We start from the raw sequence: 17,437 nt of genomic DNA on the forward strand, positions 1-17,437 counted from the left end.
AGAGAGAGAGAGAGAAAGAATCCCAAGTAGGCTCCATGCTCAGTGCAGAGCCCAATGCAGCCATGAGATAACAACCTGAGCCGAAATTAAGAGTTAGATGCTTAACCGACTGAGCCCTCCAGGCACCCCGGGTGCATTCTAGTATAATGGGAGGAGAAAGATAATAAATGCATGCATGTGTCAGCAAGGGTTTTTAGGGGTGAGAAGTGCTGTACTGAAATAAACTAAGGCAATAGAATAGAGAATGACTTAGGTGGCCTAAGAAAGCCACAAGGTGACCACAGGGGAAAGATGTAAGGACATCAGCTGGCACATAAGGAACAGCAGGAAGGCCAGGGTGGCCAAGGGTGGGGAGAACAAGGGGAAGGGCCAGGGGTTGAGGGTGAGAGAGAAGCAATGGCCAGGTCAGGAAGGGCCTTATGAGCCAAGAGAAGGAGTGTGGCTTTTGTTATAACTGTAAGAAGTTGGGGCAGGTTTTTTTTTTTTTTTTTTTTTTTTTAATGATTATTTATTTTGAGGGAGGGAGAGCAGGGGAGGGGCAGAGAGAGAGGGAAAGAATCCCAGACAGACTTCATACTGTCAGCGCAGAGCCAGACACAGGGCTCAACCCCACAGACTGTGAGATCAAGACTTGCGCCAAAACCAAGAGCTGGACGCTCAACGGACTGAGCCACCCGGGTGCCCCCGTGGGCAGGTTTTTAATTCATGTATGATCTGACCTGTGTTTCATAAAGATCCCCAGCTTTTGTGGGAGCTGACGGTGGGGACAACGGAGTTCAGAAGCAGGGAGCGGAGGTCGGGATCTCACTGCAATCCAGGCAGGAAGCTGTGGTGGCTTAGACTGGGGTAGGAGGAGCTGAGTTATGTGGCTGGATCTCAGAGATATGGAGATGGGAGGTGGTAGGAGTTGCTGACTGATCGCTCTTTGGTCCAAGACACAGGCATAAAGCACGGCCATCAGGGTTTGCAGTGAGACACGGTGGTGGCCCAGGAGGCCATGCGTGGAGCTGAGGAAGATGGGATGGCTCGGGGCAATGGAGGGGGAGCCAGGAGACCTGCTGGGCCGCGATGAGCCACCTCTTCACAGGAAGTGAGCAGCAGGACAAACCCAAGTCTGGAGGTGACGGGGCAGTTGGGGCTGGAGTGACACGTGGAGTCAGGCGCCTACGAAGGGATTTGCAGCCCGGGGCCTGGACCAGCTTGCTGGGAGAGTGTGGGGGGCACACAGAAGGGAGATCGCTCAAGGCAGAGTCTAGGCACGACTCACGCTGAGGCCTGGCAGAGGGGAGGCAAGCCAGCCATGGTGCCCAGCTGGCTTCATCACCCACCGGGATTACCATAGTGCCATTTGTCACCATCGGGCTGTGAACACTGATATGGGCTCTGAAAATCTCTGTGTGTACTCCCATGATCCAGGCATCCTTATCACATATTTTTTGAAGTTTGACATAAAAATGAAATAGCAAATTAAGTTCTCATAAAGAACACACGAGCCCCTGAGAATATATCCTGTTTGAAGGGTTAAGGGCAAACCTCTGGGCAGAAGTCAGTGGCGTTTAACGCAGGAATCACACAGAACACGTGCCCCACGCACCACCTCTTCCTCAGCCCTGCTCTTCGAGGCCAGCTTAGAATGACCTCATACCCTCTGGAGCCCTCCGTGCTCCTGGGCAGGGAGTGTACTTCCCTGGGTTGGGCTCGCTTCCAGGCTGTGAGCCCACGTGAGCAGAATGTCCGCCAGCCTGTAAGGTCACCGTCAGAGCACCCCTCTCTGCAGCAGGGCATGGCCTTCTAGGAATCCCTGATCGGAATGATGTTATCCCTGTGTCAGAGAGTCTAGAAAGGGGGACATTTGATTTTAAATTAGGAGGTGGAGGGTGGGGATGCAAGGAGCAACATGGAAAAATTCCTAGCTGCTGCTAGTTTTTTCTTCTTAAAAATTTTTAATGTTTTCTAAAAATTTATTTTTGAGAGAGAGAGAGAGAGAGACAGAGCTGGGGAGGGGCAGAGAGAGAGGGAGACACAGGATCCCAAGCAGGCTCCAGGCTCTGAGTCCAACACGGGGCTCGAGCTCAGGAACTGTGAGATCATGACCTGAGCCGAAGTAGGATACTTAACTGACGGAGCCACCTGAGCGCTTCTGGAAGTGCGGTATTTTAGGTAAACCAGTCCCAGGCAAACTGGGACAGTTGATCTTCTCAACTGAGTCAAGGATCAAGATGGCCAAGGGCGGGGGAGGAGAGACAAGGTTGTGTACCTTGGCATCCCCATAAATGCCAGTCTTGGGTATTGTGATGAAACCATATGGAATGAAGCAAACCCCACCCTGGGTTTATGACCAGGCAGAAGGCAGGGTCACACCCCACACTCAGCCCCCTCTCTCCTTCCCATGCCTCCCCCCCAATGCCCAGGACCAGACCCCAGCCACAAAAGACAACCGACAATTGTCTTTATAAGTATATTTTTATTGAAAATAAAAAAGGCATGGTACTTTCTTCCTCATAAGTAGCATCCAGTCCGCCTCCCCCTCCCCCCGCAATGCTGTGGGTCCTGCACCCTGTGTGGTCTCAGCATGAAATCCACATTAGTGGCTCGCTGGTGGACAAGACGGCACCGGCTTGTACATTTGTCCATTGAGACAGAACGAGAGACACAAGTCGTCTCCCTGTATGCACACGGCACATTGTGAGGAAGGCAGATCTCAGGATATTTACATTCATGCATTAGATATCCCATACTACCTGGGCTGTTTAAGTCAGACTTTGTACAGATTCAGAGAGTACAGTAATTTTATATAGATATAGATATCTCTTTAAATATATATATAACTATATATAATATATATGTCTATATTTTTACAGCTATTAGTCTTTCTTCCAAAACTTGCTTTAGAAGCTTCTCAGTAACACCTAAAAACTCTTGGAGATCCTATATGCCATTCTAAGTTGGGCTCAACTAGGAGACAGTTAAAAAATATCTATTTGAGAAAACGCAGAGAAGAAATGTGCATTTCGTTCTCGACCTCAAGGTTTGGGCTCGCCTGAAGATTGGTCTGAGTTTAGGGGCTGCAGATACATTCCTTAAATAAAAGTTCTGATTTCAAATACCAGGGTGGTGTGGATTTACGGATGCTTCTTGTCACTTAAGCGAAAAATCCAGTGAGGCTCTCTTGCGACACATGTGACAGTATCCAAATGGCCAGTTCTGGGTTTGAGGGAGGGGGGCGAATTCTTTTTTAAAAACTGGATTCTTCTCTTGGTTTTCACAAGCTGAGCGAGAAAAGACTTTACAAACCCAATTTGGGGGAAATTTATCCACAAACTTTTCACGGAGCCCTGGCTGTGTCCCCAGGGAAGGGGATACTGGCCCCAGAATGAAGTGGATGCCAAGGGTGGATGGTTGGGAAGCCCCGAAGGGTGAGACCAAGTGTAAAACCCCCTAGGTTTCAGCCAGGGTCAGGGAAGGTGGGACCCACAGAGTGGTGCAAGGCTGGGCTGCTCCCTGCCTCCCTTGACGTCTCCCCAGGCCAGATGCCCATCACTTCATGACCCCTTCCCCAGGACCTTCCCCTCTGACCGAAGGTGCCTTCCCATCGCTTCCGACGCCAAGGTGGTGTGTGCATGGAGCTGGGGTCCTGCCTGGGTGTCTGCTCAGGGAACATGCAGGGGACTCAGCGGCAGGCTACGGGCAGTAAGGGAAAGCACCTTGCTGCAGACCCCACACCCTCTCGGGGCAGCGACGAAGGCCACTGGTGGCACTGCGCCACGCTAAGGTAGGCAGGGAAAGCAAAATGCGAATCCAAACCAAAACCGGGTCCTCCTGGGTCTGTCCTCAACCTGCTCTGCTGACCTGCGGGAAGGACCGGGTGAGGGTCACAGCAAACTCACCTTCTCCCCTCTGCTCTCCGAAACACAATGGAACACAGCTCCGTGGGCAAAGGGATTTACAAGGTGGGTTTCCAAGGCTCTGCCCAAACAGGGACTTGTTTACTGTCTTACCCGGCTTACCTGGATGGCAGAGTCTCACCGCGGCCCAAGTACCTTTCAGAGAACCACACCGGTGGTCTGGAAAGTGGGCGGGGTCCACCTAGCTCACCTCCTTCATGGAGAGAGCGGAACCGTTAAATGTGCCTTCCTTCCAAGCGAGTGCATGGGAGGGGACGGCACCGTGGGGTCAGGAGTGCTCTCCCAATCCAGGCGATGCCAGACCACGCTGTCCCCACGGGCCTAGTGATGTGCCCACAGGGCAGGTGGCCACCTGGGAAACAGGCCGGGGGACCAGGATTACCAGGTGTGGACGGCCCTCTCTCTCCCTCTCCTTCCTTCCCTTCATCCACCAACCAACCCCTCGGGGCGTTTTCAGCACTTTTAGAACAGAAGACATGCAAAGGTGGCCGCTGGGAGAGCACCGCCTCCTTCAGGGTGAGGGGAGGCTGGGGACTCCCCGGAGAGGGTCTGAGTACCTGGTCAGGGCCTTAGGGGGTCATCGGGGAGACCCAACGCCAGGCCGGGTCAGCCTAACCCAAAGTGCTGGGCTTGGCACGAGTGGTGGCCTCTGCTGGGTGAAGGCAGGGCCTGGCTCACATGGAGGCGTCAGTTTCCGCGAGGATCAAGTGTGGGTCTGCGAATGGGCAGAGGGGCCTCTTTCCCTCCCGGGTCCTTGGCCTGGCGTTCAGTGAGTTGTTTTGCTTCTGGAAGGTCAGACACTAGCTCTGGGTGAAAAAGAGCCCCTCTGTCTGCTCAGTCAGGAGGGGACCTTGCAGGCTGGGCTCACAGCCCCCTGTAGCAGGGGTCAGAAGTCAAGGGCCAGGGGCCTGGGGTGTGGGAGGGAACAGAGAGGAAGGAGGCAGGCCCCGAAGACTAAAGACAGTCGCCGATGGGGTGACAGACAGATGTGTGGGAAGCACCTTTGGAAGGGGACATCTCACGGCTGTGCCGATGGCTTCTGTTGGGACGCATGGTGACTGGGGAGCAAGCAGTCTTCCTGGGGAGGAGGAGGGGTTTTTTGAAAGGACCACCTTTCTCGTGGCTAAAGCAGGATGCCCCCCCACCCCTGCAGACAGACAGACTCCCTGCCTTTGTCAGAGCACAGTTGGGAGACAGTAAATCAAATACAAGATGGAGAAGAGACGCGGAGAGCGTTTGTGGAGGTGCCGCCCCGGGTGCCACGTGCAGGTGAGCCCGGCGTCCACACTGTCCCTGCCCGCGCGCTGGCCAGGGGCGGGCGGGGAATGGGATGGTGTCTCCTTCGGAAGTCCTGGACAAGCCCAGAGTCAGCTGGTGTCCTGCTTTCCCGTGTCCGCCAAAGCCACCAATGTGCCCTTCTGGCCAGCGGGGCCGGGGTCTGCAGACTCACACCACGGCGTTGTTCACGTCCACGCCTTTGTGGCTCTGCGAGGAGGCCATGGGATACTCAGCAGCGCTGGTGCCGTTCTCCTCTTTCCTCAGGGGTTTCCTAGGAAGGGAGGCAGGGACACCATTAAGGACCAGTGGCTCGGCTGGGGGCATCGTGGCCTTCGAGTCAGGCCAGCAGACTCTGTTCTGGGTTAGCATCCATGGTTGCTGGTCCTTGTGGGAGCCGATTAGGAGCTGGGTGGGGGGAGTCTTAACGAGGAGGGCCACATAAGTGCCGTGCGCACCAGGGCACAATTGAGAGTGAGAGAGGAGAGCTGTTAATAATGAAGCAGGGACACTAGGCATGAATTAGGGCTCTTTGGGACAAATGAGAGCGGAGAACCTAGCGTCAGCCTCGTAGGACACACAGTCAGGCTTTGGTTGATCTCCGAGGATGAGCAAACGGATGTGAAGATGCATATTTGCAGGTGTAGAGGTTGGATTTTGTAGCCTTGCCCCTGTGTGGTCAGAGGTACATGGAAAAGGTGATGAAGAGGATGGCGGGGAGGTTGATGCTGGCAGTGGTGATGGTGGCCTGGGGCGGTGGGGATAGTAATGGGGTGGACATGGTGGTGGAGGTGGTGGTGGTGTTGAAGGAGGTTGTCATGGTGGAGTTGGCGGTGGAGGTGATGGTGATGTGGTTACGGTAATGGGGGTGATGATGGTGGTAGTGGTGGTTATGGTTATGTCATTGGCAGCGATTATGGTAATGGTAGTGGTGATGGTGGTTATGGTCATGGTCGATAGCAGGGTTATGATAATGGTGGTGATGGTGGTGGTGGTTATGATTGTGTCGATGGTGGTGGTTATGGTAATGGTGGTGATGGTGGTGGTGGTTATGATGGTGTCGATGGTGGTGGTTATGGTAATGGTGGTGATGGTGGTGGTGGTTATGATTGTGTCGATGGTGGTGGTTATGGTAATGGTGGTGATGGCGGTGATGTTTATGGTTGTGTCGATGGCGGCGGTTATGGTTATGGGGTGATGGTGGTGGTGGTTATGGCTGCGTCGATGGTGGTGGTGATGTAACAGTGAATGTCCAAACTAACTAAATGCACACTAGTGGTTCTCAAGCATTTCATGTAGGGCCATTTGAAGACCATTCCAGAGGCTATTTAACCCCAAAAGCCATTCCTCCCATACAAACAAGGCCCGGGAAGGCTGGGTGGGAGGCTTTGAGAAGGTTCTTGCTCACTTGCAGAGGTTCTGAATGTGCAGTACTGCTTTCTGGCCTGGCTCCAATCCCACCTCCTCTCCTGGCTGGTTCAGGAGGGCTCCCGGCCCCTGGCTACAGTCTCCCGATCTAGGCCACACACACCGTGGAGCCCAAGCCCATGTCACAACACTGTTGTTATTTGGGTGAATGTGAGGCCCGCGGGGCCGTAGCTCACTCCCCTCTGTCCCCAGGAACGCTGGGGCTGAGCCTGAACTGGCCTTTGCTGTGTAGTGTCTTAACTGAATGTCTAAGGCCATCTCTGAAAGCCCGGTCGGTGATCGATTGCTTCTGCCTTCTCAAATGTCCCCAGAGCCTCCCGGAACCCAGCCTGAGGACTGGTACTTGGAGCCTAGTTGGCTGCCGATGGGATAAAGTCTCAGGTGAATTCGTTTGGGGGGGCAGGGTCTGCAAGGTGATTATCAGTAGTTTTAAGGGTGGGATTATCAGGCCCGTTCAGAGACAATACCCTGAAATCAAATCTAGTAACTTCCCTTCCCTTTTTTTCTTGCTGTAGAACGAGCTCACAAAACACAGAGAGAAACCCAAGTGCATTCATTTTGGGTGTCAGGCTCAGCCACAGTGGCTTCTAGAAATGTGAGATGCAAACCAGCACTGCCTCCCGTGTACACTGTACAAAGCACTCTCAGCTACAGATGTTCCTGTCCCCTCTCAGTATGGTCCCCTGAGGAAGCTCGGCCTGGGGTTAAGAGATTCAATATCTGGGGAAACTGAGGCTTAGGGATAGCTGTGACTCGCCCGAGGGTCCCCAGCTGGTCGGTGCTATGGCCTGGACCACCACCTGCTCCTACCATATCCTGGTCCAGACATCTTTCCCTTAAGTCAGAACCCCCAGCAGGCAGCATCCCCACAAACGGGCTCTGTGGTCCCATCAGCTTGGAAAGGCCTTCTACCTCCCTGCTCCCGGAGAATTCCAAAAGTTCTCAAGAGTCAAGAAGCCCATTTTGCTTTAACCCAGCATATCCCAAGAACCCCACTTAATTAGAGGCTCCAGATACTTTCTGGAACCCCCAGGTATGTAGGGGTCAGATGAGTTGCCTTGTTTGTTATGAGCTTGTGGAAATACAGTTTCTGAGCCAACCTCTGCCCCTGGGCCCTTTCTCCCTCAGTCTCCTTCCTGTCTCCCCGGTGCCCACTCACCATTCCCCAGGGGCTTCAAGCAGCTCTCACTCTGCTGGGTGGGCTTCCTTTCCGACTCTGAGTTTGCATGGCCTGGAAAATTGGGTGGAGGGTGCACCTTCTCACAGTGAGATACTGTGTTGCTCTCGCCATGAGGCCATCGATGGACTTAAGGGAGCTTCCTACATTTATCATCAATATATGAAGCAGGGGTTGGGGTGGGGGGGTGATGGACATCGGGATCGGGATTCCAGAAAATATTAACAGGCAAAAATCTCTGAGCCCAAACCCACACTGCATCACTGCTTTTCTCCCTAACAAATATTTGGTCATGGGCTAGGTCTGAAAAATCAACTGGAAGGGGTCCAGGTCAGGGGAGATGAGGCCAAAGCGTCTTCAAGAGTGGATAATGGAGGGGCGCCTGGGTGACTTAGTCGGTTAAGCGTCCGACTTTCGCTTAGGTCATGATCTCGCAGTTCGTGGGTTCGAGCCCCGCGTCGGGCTCTGTGCTGACTGCCAGCTCAGAGCCTGGAGCCTGTTTCAGTCTGTGACTCCCTCTCTCTCTGACCCTCCCCTGCTCACGCTGTCTCTCTCTCTCTCTCTCCTAGAAATAAATAAAAACATTAAAAAAAAAAAAGAGTGGATAATGGAGAGGTGCACCTGGAACTCCCACGGAAATGGGCAAAGCATGGAGGGCAAAGAGTTTCTGCTTTTTAGGGTGAAGGTAGGAAATCTGCAGGACTTCTGCCAGGAGAAGAGGTGACATTTCTAAAGCCAGGCTGCTGACTAGGACATCCCTTTGCGTTCTCAGGGCCTTAGAGGGAAATGTTGGCCCAGAGGGCCTGGCAGGAAGCAAGCCCGGCCAGAGGGACACTGAGGGCGGGGCCAGGAGGCAGCCCCAGGGCCGTCTCAATGGCCCCAGCCAGCCTCCCAGCCCAAGACCAGCATTGTTCCTGGACAGAAGTCTGGGTAGGGCTCCACCCAGCAGAGTAGCACCTGTGGCTGGCACAGCGCCCCCTACAGGAACATTCCAAGAGCCTGGGCGTGGCGAGGGCAGGGGTTAGTGTCCCAAAGTTTCTCCTGAGAAATGGGCTTGGTCTGCTCCCATTCTCTACTAGAACTGAGCCCTCAACCATTCTACTCCCTGGGCTGCTGCCTCGGGCCACTCCCAAAGCCTGTCTGGGATTCACATAAGCCCAGTGGAATCTGGGGTTTTATCTACAGACCGAGAAGGCTCTACCTCGTCCCTCCCCACACCTCCCTTCCACTAACGGGGCACTTCAGGGTGACGCTGCCCAAGTGCTGGGATGTCATGGCTCAGGGCACCCAGGCCCCACCCCTGCTAGCCGTGTGACCTTGAGCAAGCCCCTTAACCTCCCTATGCCTCAGTTTCCTGGTCTATAAAATGGGCACAATAAGGGTGTCCATTTCATAGGTTTGCTGGGAGAATTAGGTACGTTAATGCAGGTCAAGCACTTAGATAAGCATCTGGCATACAGCAAGTGCTCCATAAGTGTCGGTTAGCTCTCAGTACTGCTATTGGAAAGGTGCCAGCTGGGAGCTGTCCTGTCAGCCGGCAACAGCCAGCGCTCTCTAGTCTGCACAGACTTCCTACCTAATGTGCGCCCGGGGGGCTCCGGAAAGGCCAGAGAGGCCCGCTGGGACCCAGCGTGGCTCTGCAGTGCAGTGCCGTGAGCCAGCCAGGGCTGGTCCCGCTAACCCAAAGTAAGGCACGCGCACCCCGGTGCAGGAGGAGATGGCCGCGGACGGCCCCCTACAAGGCCTGGTTCCTAAAACCAAGAGAGAGGGAAGTGAGCTTTTCCTGGGCCATGTCCAGGATTCCTGCCTGCCACGCTGAGACCCCTTCCCCCCTCGCCCCTGGCCCGGCCAGCAGCAGGCACTGCTCGTTCTTTACACGGGGCACCGTGTAGACCGCTCTGGGGGGGCTCATGCCACGAGCCACAGCCTCGGCAGGACCGCCTCCGCCCGCACGTCGGGCTCGGGCAGGGGGCGCCAGGACCCAAGTGCCCATCTCGGGCCCAGCTGACGAGGATGACAGGTCCCACCCTGAGAAGGGAGAGCTGCCTGGTTCGCTTCTGGGCTCCCGCGCCCAGCGGAAGGAGCTGCTCTTAGTCAAGGGTATTGGTCTCAGACTCCTTCTTCCAAAGGCATCCATCTTCCCCGAAAGACACACGCACAAACACACCCAAACACATACGCAGCCCACCCCACCTATACGCAGCAGCACACACAGGCACGCACGCACATCCATACACAGCCCACCCCACCTATACACACAGCAGCACACACAGGCACGTCCATACACAGCCCCTCACAAACGCACACCCCCTTCCACGATGAGATGCCTATGTAGCCTGCAGACCTCTCCAAACCTGGGTCAAGAAGCCAGAAAGAGCCCTTCCAAGCCACCGTGGGAGTCATCGACCTCCTTTCCAGCCCAGCACGCTTTTCCCCTAGCACCTGGGTGAAGGGGAGTCGGGGACGCAGCCACTGGCGCCCTCACGCTCCAGCCGGACCCACTGTGGGACCTTCTCTGGGGCTTCCTTGTTGAGCCGCCCCCGGCTGAGCGAGGCGAAGGCTGGCGTCTGCGAGTCTCCCGGCTTCTGCTCGCCCCTGGGACCCAGCCAGCAGGGCCAGGCATCTGGATCTCTTCTGAGCGCCGTGGGGAGCAGTGAGGACTCCTTAAAGCAGGGGTCCGGTCTCTCCCCTCGCCCTGCCCCACCTCCTCCCACCCAGCATGTCTGGAGAGATGAGTTCAGAGAGGGATGGCCCCCAGGAAGCAGGGACTTTCCCCCTGGCCCTGAGCGCACCCACAATCTGCCTGCCTTTCTGTCAATGACTGGCCTGCACGGCCATGGGTCCCCGGTGCACAAAGAGCTCGTCCCTGCTGCACCCGTGCTCCCGCCAGGACAGGATTTCATCACCCGCCAGAGCAGGTGGGTCCCTTTTGGGGGCGCGGTGGGGGATAAATGAGCCCAAATGAGCATCTCAGCCCGAGGCAGGTGGGAGCAATCTCTTGTTGGAAGAAGGACTGTGGAGGTGATAGTGATGAGATACTGCGGCACGGAGGACTCAGGAGAAGCCTGTGCGGCGCCCCTGCCAGTGGGGAACGGCGAGCCCTGCGCCCCCTGGAGGATGGCAGGGGCCCCGGAGGAAAGAGCACCGGCCCCGGAGTTAGAAGACTGAGTCTTGGTCCCGCACCAGCTCTCTGAACCCAGCCGAGGTCCCGAAGGAAGTCGGATGGTCTCAGAGCTGCCAAGGCCATGTATCCGCGTTCAGCCCCCCACCGAAGGCGGTCCCTCCTCGGAGCGCACTGGCTTTGACTTGACTCCTGGTACCTGCATGTGGGACATGCAAGCTGGAGAGGTTGGATTTGGCGCCTGGGGTGGTGTTGCTACAGGAACGTAAAGGGACAGCAGGGAGAAGTGACAGACGGGAACGGATGCGTCTCAAGTGCCCAGTCACCGGCATTGACTCTACTTGGCCCAAGAGGTTTTGGCGCACGAGGTAACCCCAGTCTCGAGACTCCAGGAATCTGAAGTGCATTCAAGGTGAATGTCTCGCTCCCAGAAGTTCATGCAACATGAGTCTGGATGAAGATGTCCCACTCCTGTCCCCAATCCCTGAGCCCCACCTCTCAACTTCCTCCTGCCCAGCCCTGCCCTTGAGTCTACAGTTGGGCAGAGGCCAGGGGGGAGAGGGCTGGGCTGGTGGTGTGTGGGCTGGGGGGGGAGGGGAGGCAGCGGGGGGGGGGGGCGGTGTCCGGCCACTCTGGGCATGGGGAGGGGGCCGCTGAGTCACCACGCACGTACCCCAGCTTGAGTACAGTGAGGAGGCTGAAGACATGGGGAGCAGGGGGAGGGGAGCAGAGGGGTCACCCAAGATGGTCAAGGGGAGGGGCCAGGCATTTAAATTCGGGCGCATGTTATACCCGAAAAGCAGATCCTACTTCACTTACCCAGAGGGAGAGGAGAAAAAAAAAAAAAACTGAGTTTACTGAAATTCTAAGTAGAGTTTGTTCATTTCAAAGGTAGAATTTGGCAAGTCTATGTAAACAAGCCAGAAAGTGATGGAATAGTTAAAACATGCCAGGCACCGTAGGGGAGAGAGATGTGGAAGACATGACCGCTTTCCCCCTCTGATGGGCATGCAAGTGTGGGCGTGTGTACGCACAGTCCCTCACACACACGGGGGCATGTGCATGCGTAAACACCAACATTATGGGGCACCTGGGTGGCTCTGTCGGTTGAGCGTCCAAATTCAGCTCAGGTCATGATCTCGCACTTGGTGAGTTTGAGCCCCGTGTCGGGCTCTGTGCTGACAGCTCAGAGCCTGGAGCCTGCTTTGGATTCTGTGTCTCCCTCTCTTTCTGCTCCTCCCCTACTGACACTCTGTCTCTTTCTCTCTCAAAATTGAAATTTAAAAAAAAAAAACCTTAAAAAAAACACACCACTATTAATGTACCTGGAGCAGAAAACAGAAACATGAATCAAGGAGTGCTACAACTCCCGGGCTTGGGCAGGGAAGAAGGATCCAGACCAGCCCAGGATGTGGGTCAGAGGGGGTAGTATTTGAGCTGGGGCCTCAGTGAGGAGCAGGAGGGTCTCAGCTGTAAGAGAGGAGGGGCTAGAAACCTCTGCGACCTGAACCAGCCAGGCCTCAGTTTCCTCCTCTGACCTGGGAGGCTCACTTTGGCTCAGGAGAGCCAAATCACCACAGGAATCATCACAGGAGATTCATTCCCACCCCTCTGTGGCATTCCACAGCCCCAGGCCACCAGGCCTTCTCTACTTGCCACACATTCAGTAAGAACCAGTCCTTCTTGGCAACCCCCTCCCTGCAAACTCCAAAGAGAATGTCAATTTTAAAAAGGAAATTAACTTCCCTGGCTGATTTGCTATGGGGTCTACAATTCAGGAACAGGTCCTGAAAAAACTGCACCATGGCGTCATGCGGGAGAGAGAAACGGAAGACAGGAGAGAGAGCTGAGTGTAGCAAGTTCCCAGGAAGCTACCATCCGCCTGGAGAGGACAGAGACTCCCGGCGACCACAGAACTGAGGGACAGATCACCTGAGGTATTAGACCACACTGAGAGGAGGCTCACCCAAGGGAAGCAAACACATCACAGTGCATGAGGCAACTCAGCTGCAGACAGTACATTCATCACACTAAGGGAGACTGTGGTCACTGAGCACTCACTCAGGAGACACCTGTAGTCAGGGGACAGGCAGAGGGCGAGTTTTTTGTACGTCTCTGGGTGCTGTTAGGAGGCTGAGCCTTGCATCTTCCAGACTGGAAAGTCAACAGATAATGTGTGAAATTAAACAAAACTTCTCATAGTGGTAAACACATAACTTAGAATATGGACAGAGGGGAGCCAGGGTGGCTCAGTTAAGCGTCTGACTCTTGATTTTGGCTCAGGTCATGATCTCATGGTTCATGAGTTTGAGCCCCGTGTCGGGCTCTCCACTGACAGTGTGGATGGAGCCTGCTTGGGATTCTCTCTTTCTCTCCCTCTCTCTCTCTGCCCCTCCCTTGCTCTCCCTCGCTCTCCCAAAATAAATAAATAAACATTAAAAAAAAAAAAAAGACTATGGAGAGAAATATCAGAAGAAGAGCTGAGACCCAGAACTGGTTGCCTCTCAAGAATGTGACTTGGGGGGACAGTCGGGGGGCTGCTGGTGTTCTTAATAGGCTTGTGGCACACTGACATTAAAAAAAATTTCTTTTTTAATGCTCATTCACTTCTGAGAGAGAGAGAGAGAGAGACAACATGAGCGGGGGCAGACACAGAATCTGAAGCAGGCTCCAGGCTCTGAGCTGTCAGCACAGAGCCCAACTCAGGGCTTGAACTCACAAACCGTGAGATCATGACCTGAACCGAAGTTGGACGCCTAACAGACTGAGCCACCCAGGCGCCCCTTGGTAGTCCCTTTGGATTCTCCTGTCTGATTGTAATACATGGTCCTTCCAAGTGTGGTCTAATCGATAGATACCCTCTCCTCCCCACAGGAGGTGTGTGCACTGAGAGCTGGGACTGTGCCTGAAGCACCCAGGCCACGACAGAGCCCCTGTGGCAAGTGTGGCCCCGCCACCTGGCCTAGCCCTTGGCAAGCATTTCCGTCAGCACTTATACCTCTGAGACGTGGAATGCCCTGTGGCAGTCCTCTTTGCCATCCAGGGATGGAAACAAAGGCTCAGCCCTTATGGAGAAGGGAAACAGGCCCAGGGAAGACAGGGACCCCCCCTGAGCTGGGCCGAGGCTGGGAACGGAGCGCGGAGCTCTGAACTCTCAGTCCCGGGTTCTTGTAACAACTCCGGGCTGTCTGATGTCATGTGTGTGCCAGGCCTAGGGGGGTGGGGAGGAGGCTGGGGAGGGGCAGAAGGGTACAGAGTGCTCTGGGGCTCGATCATCCTGCAGCTGAGAATAAAGAAGCTGCTCACAGCCAGCTCATGGCAGGGAGGCCACCGAAATGCAAGCTGTGTGGGTTCCCATGGCCGGGAGAGTTCAGGGTCATGGGCAGGGGACCTAGAGGCCACTACATGTGCTGGTCCCACTGTGAGCCATTCCCCTTCTCAGCCCCTTGGTCTGGCTAACACCCATCCCCCACCTTCCAAGAAACCTCTAGGGCCTCAGGTCTGGGTGAGGTGCCCCTCCTCGGGCTCCCTGCCTGAGAGCCCCCACCCCTGAACACCATGTCACCCAGCACAGAGTGGGGCCTTCGGGTGCGTCTGTTGAGTCACAGAATGCTAGGTCTGTGTGTAGTCAGTGCTGACTAGACCTCCCACGTGCCCCCAAGGTCATGCCCAGCAAGAGCGCGGCGGGGGGCTGCTTCTGCACCTGCTCCCATCCCTGCAGAGGCCTACACCCCAGATGCCAAGCCAAGCTGGCACCTCCAGAACCACCTTCCTACCCCAGCTGATTCTAGAACCATCCTCCCAGCAATCTGGCTCCCAAAGGCTGTGTTGGAGCCATTCACAAAGGTCTCTCGGAAATTGTCTTCTAGGCACTCCAGCCTGTGAGAGTTAAAAAAAGAGCCAGGCTTATCACTGATTTTTCCTTTTAATGGTTTTACAGTGACATGAAATGCTTTTGTTTCCTGAGAGAAAAGGCATGTTTCAAATGAATTATTAACTGAAAGGAATTGGCTGTGAGCAAGAAATCCTCCACTGACTGGAGAAAAATGCAGACAGACAGCTGGCTTGCATGATGCTATCTCTTACAAAGCCCCCAGCAGAGGTCAGCTCGGTCAGCAGTGGGGGGCATTTGCTCTCCTCCGCGGCTGTAACATGGGCTACCTCCTCCTCCCTCCCCCAAAGGGTTAAGCCTCTCCCACCCAGGCCTCCTTCCAGGCCAGTTCTGGAAGTGCTGGCCTCTATTTCTGCCTCCACTTGACTGTGGACGGAGCCCCCTCCTGTCACTGACTATCGGTCCTTGAGTGCCAGATGTCCTTTCTGGATTGTGAGGTCTGGAGGAGCAGAGGGCTGGGTCTTCACCCCATGTCCCAGGGTTTGCCCAGAAGAGGATGGATGCAGATCATGGTGCAGGTGCACACGGGACAGGGACTGTGCTGGTCTCTTTACTGTCCCCACTCACCCAGTCCGTCCTCTCTCCCTGCTCTGTGCCCTGGAGGGCTGACGCCTCCCAGTGCTGGTCCTGGACTCTTCTGCTCCTTCGGTTTGGCTAATGAGAGACATTCTCAAGAGACCTGGGAGCGTGGAGAAAATTTGGGGTGTTTCTCCTCTTCCTTTCCTGTTTTGGGGCTCATCTCCAGCTGTTCCAAGCACAGATCCTGCTAAGCGACCCCTCTTTGGAGTCTTGGGCTCTCTAGGCTCCCTAGTTCCTATGGCACAATTTCCTTCCCTTGCACTGGTCCTAGGGGTGCTGACTACCCCCACTGCTACTAGTCCTGGAGTGCTTCACAGGCACCATTAGCTCCCAGAAGGCGCCCCACACACGTTCCTGGAAAGGAGCTCATACTTCTGAAGGAGCCCGCTCACGTCCCTGGAGGTAGCCCCGCCCATGCCCCAGGAGGGGAGCCCCGCCCACACCCTGGAGGGGAGTCCCGCCCACGCTCCTGGAAGGAGCCCCGCCCACACCTTGGAGGGGAGTCCCGCCCACGCTCCTGGAAGGAGCCCCGCCCACACCCTGGAGGAATCCCCGCCCACACTCCTGGAAGGAACCCCGCCCACACACCTGGAAGCGATACCCTGAGCCCTGTGGCTTGAGGTCTCTTTCCCCTGACACACTCAGGAATCAAGAACTCAGAGCCTGTGGAAAGGGACAGAGGGCAGACAGGAGGCCCCCCAGGCTGCTCTGAGGGGAGGTGAAGGGGGGCGCCCCCACACGCCTTCCTGGGGGATCCCCAGCTCCACTGAGATGAAGCCTAGCAACCACAGCTGGCGACAGTGCCACAGTCAGCTATTGATGTCAGTTACTTCTGGTGTGTTCCTCTTGCCTCCCTGACAGCATGTGTTTTCAGAAGTTTGGGGCAGGGGCGGAAGAGGGCGTCCTCGGCGGCACGAGGGCCCGCTCTCGGGCAGTCTGCTGGTGGATCGCCCCAGGTCCTCGCAAGCCCCCAGCAGTTCCCTGAGTCACAGCAAGCTGCTCAGCCTGGTGGGACAGGCGCCTCCCCCGTCAGGCTCTCGCTCCCCCCAGCCTCGTCTCCCAAGTTCCAGGAGCTTCCTGGTGTCCTGGTGCCTTTGACTGGAGAGCCTACCTGCTCTGCTTCTGCATGTCCTGCTACCATCGCAGCAGGCTCTCCGCTCAAATGCGGTACATCCCGATCAGAGTCAACCATGACTCTTCCCTGCGCCTGGACCGGCTGCCAGCAGACTGCCCTGTGTCACCTGCCTTGCAATATCTGACCCCGCCACCACCCTGTGGTCAGGCGAGCAGCCCACCGGCACAGCCTGGCTCTCACCTGTCTCTGTCCCTACAGAGCCTGACACACAGCAGATGCCCATGAAACACTAGGGAATTGGACTGGCTGTGGCCCCTGGGAACCTCCCAACACCTGGGCCTCACTCTGAACAGCAGGGCCTTTCTGTCCATCTGTCCTCCTGTTCACAAAGGAGCACGGACACCCCCCAGGTGCCCGGGCACCCTTGAGGAAGGGCAGACAGGAATACTGAGGTCTGTTCTTAGCTCAATACTTGCAATAGTATCTATATCGTATAGGAGTCAGGCCTGGGCTGTGGAGTCACATGGTTCTGGGCTCCAATTCTGAGTCCACTGCTCCCTGGTTATGCCATCCTGGGAAGCCCCCTTTTCCCCTTTGAACCTCAGTTTCCTCACATAAAATGCAGCGTATCGGAAACAGGTGTGGCAAGGACGAACTGAGGGAATGTCCGTGAGGCCATGAGCCCCCAGCTGTGGAAGAGACTGGGCGACAGACACTCTCTTGTGATTGGCCATTGTTTTTGGACAGTACCTCGCAGCATGAGAGCAGGGAGTGGAAGGCAGATCCCCAGGGCGTGGCCTGTCCACGTGGAGCTGCTGTACCTGGACACCCCCCCCCCCCCCCCCCCCCCGTCTGCTCTTCCAACAGCCACCAGGACGCTGCTGGGCTGTTGCCTGTTAACAGCCCTTCACCGTCTGTCCCTGACCATGCATTTGTTTTAAGACTTTGAACTTGATGTTTTACTCTTTCTGCTTTTCAATCATTA

The 17,437-nt window shown here is 55.6% G+C and overlaps 1 protein-coding gene across 1 annotated transcript in view; it reads right to left on the reverse strand.

Annotated features, from left to right (window-relative positions):
* Positions 1–3,822: 3,822 nt before the first annotated feature.
* Positions 3,823–17,437, reverse strand: part of PRIMA1 (proline rich membrane anchor 1) — a 60,806-nt gene continuing 47,191 nt past the window's right edge. The window contains exon 5 of the mRNA XM_039217281.1: positions 3,823–5,454. Coding sequence (XP_039073212.1) covers positions 5,352–5,454 — 103 coding nt within the window. The 3' untranslated portion in view covers positions 3,823–5,351. The remainder of the gene's footprint in view (positions 5,455–17,437) is intronic.

This window comes from Hyaena hyaena, unplaced genomic scaffold, assembly GCF_003009895.1.
Source record: "Hyaena hyaena isolate Hyena2069 unplaced genomic scaffold, ASM300989v1 scaffold_676, whole genome shotgun sequence".
Classification (NCBI taxonomy): Eukaryota; Metazoa; Chordata; class Mammalia; order Carnivora; family Hyaenidae; genus Hyaena; species Hyaena hyaena.